The 12040-nt window shown below is 41.5% G+C and overlaps 2 protein-coding genes across 2 annotated transcripts; one reads left to right on the top strand and one right to left on the bottom strand.

Moving 5' to 3' along the window:
• The first annotated feature begins 3506 nt into the window (after positions 1–3506).
• On the top strand, positions 3507–9886 carry LOC103955642 (ATP-dependent RNA helicase DEAH11, chloroplastic). Its single transcript, XM_048576214.1, has 3 exons — positions 3507–4550; positions 4962–8082; positions 8520–9886. The coding sequence occupies exons 1-3, from the start codon at positions 3720–3722 to the stop codon at positions 9731–9733; spliced, it is 5166 nt and encodes a 1721-aa protein (XP_048432171.1). The 5' UTR covers positions 3507–3719; the 3' UTR covers positions 9734–9886.
• Positions 9887–10300: 414 nt separating this feature from the next.
• LOC125473430 lies at positions 10301–11233 on the bottom strand. Its single transcript, XM_048576210.1, has one exon. It carries the CDS (start codon positions 11089–11091, stop codon positions 10471–10473), a length of 621 nt encoding a protein of 206 aa, XP_048432167.1. The 5' UTR covers positions 11092–11233; the 3' UTR covers positions 10301–10470.
• Between the last annotated feature and the right edge of the window lie 807 nt (positions 11234–12040).

Raw genomic sequence — 12040 nt, 5'->3', positions numbered from 1 at the left:
ATTCTGTTAGGAGTCATTTTAGTTTTAATGATGAGCCCCATCTCAGGGTGAAATATCTTACATTTGTCTCGTTGAATGAGCACAGTGAGTCCCTTTTCTTACAACTGCCCAATACTTAACAGATTGTTCTTCAGTTCGGGTACAAAGAAAACTTCCGTGATCACATGAACTATCCCTTTTACCTCCACTCGAACTGTGCCTTTACCTTGAACAATAAGACTCGAGTCATTTCCCATCTTTACTGATTCCTTGAAACTGCTATCAAGATCAACAAAAATGTCCTCTTGCCACTCATATGGTTGCAACACCCAGAGTCAAGAAACCAGATGTGTTCAGTACCAGCTTTTTTGAAATTGACATGCACTATCAATAACATCTCCTCTTTTGTTTCTGCATAGTTTGCCTTTGGATCCCATGCTTTCTTTGGGCATTCCCACTGAAAGTGTCCCAACTCATGATAGTTATAACATTCTAGGGTTGATTTATCAAACCCAGATCTGCCCCTTCCTCTTCCTCTTCTTCTTCCACGATAGTTACTGCGACCTCCACCTCGTCCTCCTTGTTGAGTCCTAGATGTGACTTGCAGCACTTGTTCCTCCACTACAACATGGTGACTAATCCGTTGTTCATGCACCAACAAACTGTTTTGAAGCTCATCGATGGACAAAGCATCCAGATCATTTGATTCCTCAATAAAACATACAACGTAGTCATATTTTGGGACCATAGACCTTAAGATCTTCTCTATGATCACCACATCCTCCATGTGCTCTCCGTGAATCCTCATCTTGTTGGCAATGATGAGAGTTCGTCCAAAATATTCATTGACAAATTCTCCAGCCTTCATATGCAGCACTTCAAACTCCTTTCGAAGAGCCTGCAGTTGAGCACGTTTGACATGTGATGTTCCTTGATATTTCTGCTTCAAGGAATCTCAGATGTCCTTCGCAGTGTCCTTCTTCAATATGGTCTTTAAGATCGAACGATCGATGGCTTGAAACAAATAGTTTTTGCACTTCAAGTCTTTCAGCTTCTGATCATCAATCATCTTCTTCTGTGCTTTGCTTGAGTCAGCTCCCTCTGATGCTGCAGTGGCTTTCATTTGCACCAGGTTCCAATACTTTTTGGAACGTAAAAAGTTTTCCATTAGCATACTCTAGTGATCGTAGTGTCCATCAAACCGCAAAATCGCAGGTTGAACAAAGCTGCCTTCAGACGTCATATCTTTGTTCCTCCACACTAGTTCTTGTGTAGTAGGTTTTGATCAGGCCTCGTGGTGGGGCTCTAATACCAGATGTTGAAACTCAGAGAAAATGGCAGAAAGCTTTTGTACGTGTATAGTTTGATAAAACTAGAAACTGAGAGAATGTCCTTGTTTATTGAATGAAACTTGTGGTTGTTAAATAGCCTTACAATGCAATGAAATAGGAAATAACAACCCACGATTTACATGGCCTAAGATCGTGGTGTATGACTAAGTCAGAAACAGAAAGATAAGCTTGTCCCTCAAGAATAGGAGAGATTATTTGCATGGTTAGAAACTGATCCCTAGAAATAAGGAACCCTAACCCTAATGGCTAGGAGACTTCAAATACTTTAACAGTATCGCGGTGGAAGATAAATGTGGACTCCTCCTCCTTGCCCCTCAATAAAGATAAATGTGGATGCAAGTTGGAAGAATGGTGTATGTTCGACGTGGGTTAAAGTGGTTATGGTGGTTCGTGACTCGGGGTCCAGATGTATCATACTCAAAAGGGTTGAGGTTTCAGCATCTAGCGCGTCCTTGGCTGAATCCTTGGCGGTCTTGGATGGGTACAATCTGGCGAAGAGTTTGAATATCCCTCGGCACTAGTGGAGCCAAGGTGGGTGCATTGGGATTCCTTGACCCCAATAAGTTTGGACTGCTCTTTTCCTTTTCGGTGCAAAGAAGAGAAAAAATGGGAAAAGACATTGTTTTGGCAGCATCCAAAATATATTAAGGCATTTATTATGCCTTTTGGTTCTGCAGTTGAGAGAATAGAAGTTGTATGTCGACAATTCTAGTTAGGTGGCGCACATTGATTGGTCAATGGCTAAAAAAAAAAAACAAATTGGGGTAATTTTGAAAGGGCACGTGGGTGGGATAGGAGAAAGAGAAAGAGTCTCTCTTCTTCTTCCCTCATCTTCTTCGTTAGACTTAGAACCAGAACTCCATTTCCAAAAGCTGCAAAATGCAGATCTTCATTTCTCATTTCATTGGCCAAGCCTAATATTTTTCTTTAAAAAAAATGAGAACCCGCACGCAGCCTGCGGTGTGCTAGAGAAGGGAAACCCTAAAGGCCAGAAAACTAGAAATTTCCTCGCCCTCACGTAGCTTCGTCTATTAGTATGATCGATTTTTTAAAGCTATTTTTGACCCCATTGTTGTAAATTCCTAGCTCCGCCACTGTCCCTCGATTAGTGGTCGAATTGGATTCGAAATAGGTTATATCATGCTTGAACAACTGTTCTTTGAGATGCGCTTGGGAAATCTTTCCAATCTGTAATCGTATTAGTGTGGGTGGGAAGACTTTGCAAGCTTGCTCCTGGTCTTGAATTTCAAGATCAGCAAATATTGCGGCGAACTTCGTTGCGAAGAGTTATACTCCAGAGATGTGCAACTTTGTTTGGGTCGACAGGCCCCCATCTTCCTTTGTTAGAATTTTGAACAAGGATGGCATGCCTTGTCCTTCGAGTATAGGATGTTGTTTTTTTGGGACGACATGTTCGCCATATGTGGTAGCGTCTTTATGTAATCTTGAGTCTCATGTTGTTTGATGGCTTTTCCATGTCTGTTAGCCTTTTCTTGCTTTCTTTGTTCTTGGTTGGCCTTTGTGCCTTGGTAATGAATCCTTGTTTCAAAAAAAAAAAAAACAAAAAAAAATAAAAATTGGAATAAAGTACTGAATAGCCGCTCATGTGTACAACACCTATTGGTGCATGTAAAATCCACTTAGAAATTGACTGGACCAGTAACTGATTAAAAATGATAAGGAATTGTTAGAAGAAATAAAAAAAAGGTAATTTAATAGCCGTTCATATGTACATCATGCACAAACGCATGAATGGCTACCTAGTGGTGCAGAATCCTCTCATAAATTGATGAGTACTAGTAGCGTATTGAAAATGATGTACACATGTCAATCATGCTAGTTACCTCCTCACCCACCAATTTATAATGATTCTTAATCCAAAAATTAAAAATAGAAAAGAACAAAACGAAATCTCTAGAGACACACCAAACTTAACCCCCAAGTCACCAAGACCTTTCACTTCTCCTATTGATATACAAAACCAATGACAGCACCCCCACACCACCACCACCACACCTCCCCCCAACAACAAAAACAACAAAACCCTAGATTTCCATAATCTTGACAAGCACGAAACAAAGCAATTAAAGAAAAAAGCACTTATTGAAAATGCAAGCGAATTTGGTTGGTTAGAGACAGAGAGAGAGAGATAAAGAGGGGAGAGAGAAAGAGCCAATTGTAATTGACTACATTATAGAGCACAGTCAAGTGAGTCGACACCTTCTTACCCCTAATATTAAGGCATTGCCCGCCACGGATTCACACTTGCAATTTCCCCTGAAAATTGTATTTCTTTTGTCCTTCTCTCTTCCTTCAAATCCGCACTCACTCTCTCACTCTCTCTCTGCTTTCTTGCTCTCTCTAGGGTTTTCCGGTTCTTTCGATGCCATGAGGTCGTCGTACCCTCGCTCTACTTTCCGGCAACCTCAGCCCTCGGAAATTCCCCGCCGTTTGCCTCCCCGGCGACCCAATTACCCGCGCAACAACTTCTACCACCAACGCCTTCCTCCCTGCCGCGCAAGCTTCATCGTCGAGCTTCTCTCCGACCACCGGAGCCTCCGTAAGCATGAAATCGACGCTGTGATCGCTAACTGCAAGTCCAGGCCCGAAGGCGTTGAGGTTTCTCCCGCCAATCGCATCGTCGCCTCCTTGTTCTACACGCAATGGGTCGACGCGCTCGAAGCCCTCGTTTATTTTTGGGAGTCCCGGCTGGACCAGGTTCATGATCTCACTCCCAAGTTGAACCGGATCGTCTCTGTTCCCTCCGATCTCGACGAGCTCCGGGAGAGGCTGAAAGCCCTGTTCGCCGGCCGGATTAAGAAATTGATGGACGGAGAGGCGCTGAAGAAGTGGGAAGCGAAGAGGGTCTGGTTGTGCAACGACAACGAGCGAGTTTCGAAGTTGCTTCGTGGGCATAACAATCTGCGGAGTTTCAGCGAGTTGAATGAGGCGATGAAGAGGAACAGGAGCGAAATTCAATTGGTTGAGAGCCGGATTAGGGAGTTCAAGTCCGCCATGAATTGCTTGCTTGATTATCTTGAGGAGAAGGGGGCGGAGGAAACTGGTGAAGAATGCGTGAAAGTGTTCAAATTTTCGAGTGAAGATTATGATTGGAGTCAAATTCAGAGCTTAATTGTTCGGGAATGCAGCAGGCTCGAAGAAGGGTTGCCCATTTACGCATATCGGCAGCAAATTCTTCAGCAAATTCTTAGCCAGCAGGTACAATGTGGTTAAATTTGGCTGTGTAGTTGTTTTCCGTCTTCGGTTTTATGTTTGATTTTGGTTTTGATTAGTAATCTCTCTTAGTGTTACTCAATTTTCAACATTCTTGATTGTCAACGGTACATGTTTTTCTAAAGGCTCAATTGCATTTGTTGGGAGTGAACTTTATGATTGTGAAAACTAATGCTCAAGCATGTACTAAATATTCCTGAATAGTTTAAAAATATGCCTTTTTTAATACAAAAAATTGATGCTTTTCTGCATTGTAGGTTATTTGTTTATTTGTTTGTTTTAAGCAATAATTAATTATTTAAGCTCAAATTTAGGTACTTTAGACATCTTACATAGGTTTCTATTTAGAATTTAGATTTTCCCCTTTGTCTATCTTTCTAACTTCAATCTGCACAGGTCATGGTGTTGATTGGAGAGACTGGCTCAGGGAAGAGTACGCAGATGGTGCAGTATCTTGCTGATTCTGGAATTGCTGCTGAGCAATCCATTGTATGCACTCAGCCTCGTAAGATTGCTGCCATGTCGTTATCGCAAAGAGTTAGAGAAGAAAGTAGTGGGTGTTACGGAGGAAACTCAGTATCATGCAATTCAACATTTTTGTCAGGGCAGGGGTTGGTTTCTAAGGTTACATTTATGACAGATCACTGTTTACTGCAGCACTACATGAATGATACGAATATGTCAGGTATTTCTTGTATCATAGTTGATGAGGCTCATGAAAGGAGCTTGAATACTGATCTCCTGTTGGCATGTTTAAAAGATTTACTTGGTCGAAGGTCTAGTTTACGACTTATTATAATGTCAGCAACAGTTGATGCCAATGTGGTGTCCGACTATTTTTATGGTTGTGGAATATTTTCTGTAACGGGGAGGAGCTTTCCTGTAGATGTTAGATATGTACCGTGTTTCAGCGAAGGAACTTCTAGTGATGCTTCCTATGTTTCTGATGTGCTGAGGGTAGCAGCAGATGTACACAGGAAAGAGAAAGAGGGGACGATTCTCGCCTTTTTGACTTCCCAGTTGGAAGTAGAATGGTGCTGTGAGAAGTTTATAGCACCTGGTGCAATTGCATTGCCATTGCATGGAAAACTTTCTTTTGAAGACCAATTTAATGTTTTCAAAAACTACCCTGGAAAAAGGAAAATTATATTCGCCACTAATCTGGCTGAGACATCACTGACAATTCCCGGGGTAAAGTATGTGATTGATTCTGGTATGGCTAAAGAAAGCAAATTTGAACCAGGAAGTGGCATGAATGTTCTCAGAGTTTGTATGATCAGCCAGAGTTCTGCTAATCAAAGAAGTGGCCGTGCTGGAAGAACTGAACCAGGAGTATGTTATAGACTTTACTCAGAATATGACTTTGAGGCTATGCCTCCTTGTCAGGAACCTGAGATCCGCAGAGTTCATCTTGGTGTTGCAGTTCTGAGGATTCTGGCTTTAGGCATCAAGAATTTACAAGACTTTAAATTTATCGATGCACCTTCTTCTGAAGCTGTTGACTTGGCTATCAGGAACCTTGTTCAGTTGGGAGCTGTTATGCACAAGGATGATGTTTTTGAGTTAACTCAGGAAGGTCGGTGCTTGGTTAAGTTGGGTGTTGAACCTCGGCTTGGTAAATTAATTCTTGGTTGTTGTGACCTTAACTTGCGTATCGAGGGTCTTGTTCTTGCAGCTGTGATGGCAAATTCCAGTAGCATATTTTGTAGAGTTGGTAATGACGAAGAAAAGATTAGATCAGACTGCATTAAGGTGAAATTTTGTCATCGTGATGGTGACCTCTTTACCCTTCTCTCTGTGTACAAGAAATGGGATTCCTTGTCTCGAGACAAGAGAAACACATGGTGCTGGGAAAACAGCATCAATGCAAAAACTATGAGGAGATGCCAAGACACAGTGATGGAATTGGAATCTTGCCTTAAACATGAACTCAACATGATAATTTCTGGTACCTGGCGTTGGGATCCACATGAATCAACTGGTTGTGATAAACATTTGAAAAAGGTTATACTATCTTCCCTTGCAGATAATGTTGCAATGTTCTCAGGTTATGATCAACTTGGTTATGAAGTGGCATTAACTGGGCAGCATGTTAGACTGCATCCTTCGTGTTCATTGCTAGTATTCGGGGAGAAACCTAGTTGGGTAGTTTTTGGTGAAATTCTGTCGGTTTCTAATCAGTATTTGGTGTGTGTCACCTCCTTTGATATCAACTCTCTGTCTACGCTTTATCTTCCTCCTTTGTTTGATGTATCTAAGATGGAAAGTCGAAAGCTTCAGCTGAAAATGTTGACTGGTTTTGGCATTACTGTCCTTAAAAGATTTTGTGGGAAGGGCAACAATTATCTGCTTCATCTCGTGTCACGTATTAGGACAATTTGCGAGGATGAACTTATCAACATCAAAGTCGATTACTGTCAGAATGAGATTATGTTGTTTGCCACTTCACATAACATGGATAGGGTTGAAAGCTTTATAAATGATGCCTTGGAGCGTGAACAAAAATGGATGTGTAATGAATGCTTGGAGAAATGCTTATATCACAGTTCAGGCGTGTTGCCTCCTGTAGCATTGTTTGGAGCTGGTGCTGAGATCAAACATCTGGAGCTTCAAAAAAGGTGTTTGACTTTTGATGTATTTCATTCAAAGCTGGACTCTGAAGATGATAAGGAGTTACTTAGTGAGCTTGAAAAGTCTATCTCTGGCAGTATATGTGCTATTCACAAGTTCACCAGCACTGGGCAGGAAAATTTTGACAAAGGAAAGGGGGTGAGGGTAACATTTCAAACTCCTGAAGCGGCTCAAAAAGCAGCTGAGCTAAACGATTCTGAATTTAATGGCTCCATACTGAAGGTTATTCCTTCGCAGGTAGGTGGTGATCATAAAATGTTTTCATTCCCCGCTGTTAGAGCTAAGGTTTATTGGCCTCGTAGGCTAAGCAAGGGGTCTGCAATTGTTAAATGCCACATGAATGACACCCATCCCATGATTGATGACTTTTCTAACCTTGAAGTTGGAGGAAAAGTAATTCGCTGTGAGATTGGCAAAAGAGACACAGATGCTATCATGATATATGGACTAAGCAAAGATCTTTCTGAGGCTGAAATTTTAAATGTGTTGAGGACTGCTACAAGTAGGCGAATCCTTGATTTTTTCCTGCTGAGAGGAGATGCTGTAGGAAATCCGTCATGTAGTTCTTGTGAAGAAGCACTCTTAAAAGAAATATCACACTTTATGCCTAAGAGGTATTCCCACAATAGCTGCAGTGTTCAGGTTTTCGAGCCTGAACCAAAGAATGTTTTCATGAGAGCTTTGATTACTTTTGACGGAAGATTACATTTGGAAGCGGCGAGAGCTTTAGAAGAATTAGAAGGGAAAGTACTGCCTGGGTTCCTTCCATGGCAAAAGATGAAGTGCCAACAGTTATTTCATAGCTCTCTATCCTGTCCTGCCCCTGTCTATCTTGTGATTAAGAAGCAGCTGGATGGTTTACTCTCAAGTTTTATGCATCTAAATGGTACCGTTTCTTATCCAAGCTATTTATCTGTGGTTGCAAGTATATTGGCATTTTCTTCTACTAGTTTAGTGTCACACCCTTTTTTTTTCATTTTAATTCATCCTTCATGTCTTGTTGGGATTTTTGTAGTTATATTTTTGGCTGTTTTTTGAATATCCTGGAAACAAAATGTAACTGCTGCATTATGATAAAAACCATTCTGAAGAACTTGGTTCTTGCACTGACTGAGTCTTGTCATTCTTCTTAAAGCATATTAATTTTCATAATTATATGGGAATATTTACAATCTAATGCACTCTTCAGCTATATCTTGTCAATTATATTGTTATTTTGGTCACTCGTTTTATACTACCGATGGCTAAAACTAAGCACAATAGGTCTGTTTTCTTAGACATATGTGGGTGTTTGACCGTCTTTTATTTTTGTGTTGTTTACAGGTGTAGAATGCAATTTGGATAGAAATTCTAATGGTTCCTACCGAGTGAAGATATCTGCCAATGCTACAAAAATTGTTGCAGACCTGAGAAGACGTGTGGAGGAGCTTGTGAAAGGGAAGACTATCGACCACGCCAGCCTTACGCCAGCAGTTTTACAGATCCTTTTCTCCAGAGATGGCATCAGTCTAATGCATGCACTCCAGCGAGAGACAGGAACTTATATTCTTTTTGACAGACGTAGCCTTAGTGTACAGGTCTTTGGTTCTTCAGGCCAAGTTGGTGTGGTCGAGAAGAAATTGGTCGACGCCCTTTTAACCCTCCACGACAATAAGCTGCTTGAGGTCCGGCTTCAAGGTAATGCCTTGCCTCCTGAGTTGATGAAAGAGGTTGTTAACAGGTTTGGGCCAGACCTCCGGGGGCTCAAAGAGAAGGTCCCAGGGGCTGATTTTAGTCTAAATGTTCGCCGTCAAGTAATTTCCATCCATGGAAGCAAGGATGTGAAGCAGAAAGTAGAAGAGAGTATTTACGAGATTGTACAGATGTCAGGTAGTTCAACTCAGAGGTTTAAGACTGATGTTGATTGCCCCATATGTATGTGTGAGATTGAAGATGAATACCGGCTTGAGGACTGCAGTCATTTATTTTGCCGCTCGTGTTTAGTGGAGCAGTGTGAGTCAGCAATTAAAAACCAAGATAGTTTCCCAATGTTTTGTGCACACAAGGGTTGCAGGTCTCTTATTTTGTTCAGTGATCTGAAATCTCTATTACCAAGTGAGAAGCTGGAGGAGCTATTTAGATCTTCATTGGGGGCATTTGTTGCGTCAAGTGGGGGCATCTACAGGTTTTGCCCGTCTCCCGACTGCTCTTCTGTGTATCAGGTGGCTGCTCCGGGAACAGACGGTGAACCATTTGTTTGTGGTGCATGTTATGCCGAGACATGTACTAGGTGCCATTTAGAACATCATCCATACCTCTCATGTGAGCAGTACCGAGAGTTCAAGGAAGACCCAGATTCATCGTTGAAGAAGTGGTGCAAAGGAAAAGAACATGTGAAGAGCTGCCCGGTTTGCAGGTATACAATTGAGAAGATAGATGGGTGCAACCATATAGAATGTCGGTGTGGGAAGCATATTTGTTGGGTCTGTTTGGAGTATTTTGGAACGAGCGACGAATGCTATACCCATTTGAGGACTATTCACCTGGCCATCATTTGAATATGAAGCGCTCATGATGTTTACTTATCAGTTGGCTTATATTATTGTTGCATGATATGAAATAGGTAACATAGACAGAGTATAGCAAGTAGTAGCGTCTTTTCTATTTATAGCTTCTTCCCAGCACAGCGTTGCCGAGACATGTACAGCTGGCAGCGTTGCCGAGACATGTACAGCTGGTTGGGCTTTTCTCTGTGTAAACTGTAAAGGGCTTTTCTCTGTGTAAACTGTAAAGCGCTTTTTCTCTGTAAGTTCCTTTAACCAGCTGAGTGAATTCTAGCCAAGCTTTTCGGTGTTCTCATCCAGTCTGGATAATTAAGAAATGAGGAGCTCTGATCAGATCATTGATCCAATTTTGTGCTTGATTTTAACCATGACCTGGAAACGGATCGGAAACTCTAATAAGCTCTTTTATTTAGTAATTTTGAACTGTGCTAGGGTCAGTCGCTCAAGCGCGAGTGTACAGTTCTTAACCATTGATCTATGTAGGTCGACATTGCATCAATGGTTAGGTGTTGCTGCATTCGCGTATTCGGCAACTGCCCTTGGGACCATGGCGAAGTGCAAAGTGGGTCCTATACTCAATGGGACCACTAAATCAGAAACATATTATCCCAAAGAATCTCGTTCGAAATAGACCTGTGTTTTCAGTTTACAAGGTGCTTGTTCATATATATATATATATATATACATATACATATATACACCTATATATTTTCCAGTACGAAAATGAAATTTCAGTACAAGAATCTGCATCCGAATGCGAATCCTACGCCGGCGATGCCGAAACAAAGCGCCAAAGCTACAACCCAAGTGATGCCATCCCTATCATCGTCTCCTTTTGATCTGCCACAACCACAACTTGCCGGAATATTCTCTTCCTCCGCCCAATGTGACTGCAACCTTGAAACTTGAAGCTCAAGCAACCTCACCCATTGCTTGTAAGCAAACAACTCTTTAGCCTCCGCAAGCAAGGCATTAGAGAGATGGTCTTTTTCCTTCTCCAACCTCTCAGACTTGTTCTCCGCCTCTCTTGCCCTCGTCTGCGACAGCCTCAACGCCTTCAGCAGCTCCAGTTTCTCATTCTCGCCGTCAATTTGGTTACCATCCGTGTCACACTGATCATCCGTGTGATCATCATTATGGCGATCCGAGTTCACGCTGCAAACCCTTTTCATGGATGACACAACAGTTTGACCCGAACCCGTAAAGAGTTTCGAGGGTGGAGGAAGATCGCAGTTCTGTATGAGGTGTAAGCCAGCAGTCTTGTGAGAAACAGCAGTTAGACCCAGAAACATTTCGTTCCCGTCAACAGCTTTAGGATTCAACTTTGTGTTATTAGATATCCACCCAGCCATTGATGTGTGTGATTGATCAGAAATTGAAAACTGCTTAATTTGTTGAGGATTGAAAATGTACACAGAAAGAAAATTGGAAATTTGGTGGGTGTGGTGGTGGGGTGGTTGGGAAACACAAGGAGGGGGAGGGAGAGAGGGAGGGAGTAGTGTGCCTTCAAGAAATGGGGTGTTAGGAATTAGGATTTGGCAAAACAAAAGCTACGAGGATTGAATACAAACGTAATTGTTGGTCATTGCGTTTAGTACAAAGGTTGGAAAAATTCCTTGCTTGCTTTGCTTGTTTGATTAGCTTTACACACAAACAATACGTTATACAATTTGGTGGTGGGGAGAGAGATTCCCCCACCTAGACAATCACTTTGCAACTATAATTTTATCTTAACTACCCAATATAAAAGGGGATTATGAAAAATTCAATGCACCAATATCGCAATGCTTGTAATTAACCTTTTAACTAACATATCGAAGACTTTTAACCTACTTTTTACAAGATAAAAATTGTCTCTACAGAATGCCTGGTCTTTTTAAAGTGAAATGATAGCAGTTTTACTACTACAAATATTTTGGATATGTTAGGGCCTAAAAACGTCACTTAAAAGCCCAATCGTTGTGCAAGTGTCGCAAACCGAGCTTAAATCTATGCATAAAGTACGAAATGAAGAGCATGCATATTTATGATCATGCCATATCAATAAAATAATAGTCTATTAGATGCCCATCTCATACAACTCATGTATATTTTTCATGCTAAGCTGTATGATAATATTAATACATTAATTCGAGTCACGCAAAGCAGGCGACATGTTTAAATGAGCTCAAGCCACTTAAGGGGGCTTGTCGAGTGCTTAGGAAAGACAAATATGCATTGTGTTGTTGTGATGGAAAGCACCAAGTCAATGACAAACTGGAAAGTCCAGCAACTTAGGGGCTCCCTACCTTAACAGACTTT

This window comes from the organism of the source record quoted next, unplaced genomic scaffold (genome assembly GCF_019419815.1).
Source record: "Pyrus x bretschneideri cultivar Hongxiangsu unplaced genomic scaffold, Pyrus_bretschneideri_v1 Contig86, whole genome shotgun sequence".
Lineage (NCBI taxonomy): Eukaryota > Viridiplantae > Streptophyta > Magnoliopsida > Rosales > Rosaceae > Pyrus > Pyrus x bretschneideri.
This window is presented reverse-complemented; position numbering and strand designations above follow the sequence as displayed.

Bases quoted from the DNA above. Each gene is read 5' to 3' on its own strand.
- LOC103955642 (XM_048576214.1), top strand. From the start codon at position 3,720: ATGAGGTCGTCGTACCCTCGCTCTACTTTCCGGCAACCTCAGCCCTCG. The intron at 4,551-4,961 runs GTACAATGTGGT...CAATCTGCACAG, and splicing joins AGCAAATTCTTAGCCAGCAG to GTCATGGTGTTGATTGGAGA. The intron at 8,083-8,519 runs GTACCGTTTCTT...TGTTGTTTACAG, and splicing joins AAGTTTTATGCATCTAAATG to GTGTAGAATGCAATTTGGAT.
- LOC125473430 (XM_048576210.1), bottom strand. From the start codon at position 11,091: ATGGCTGGGTGGATATCTAATAACACAAAGTTGAATCCTAAAGCTGTT.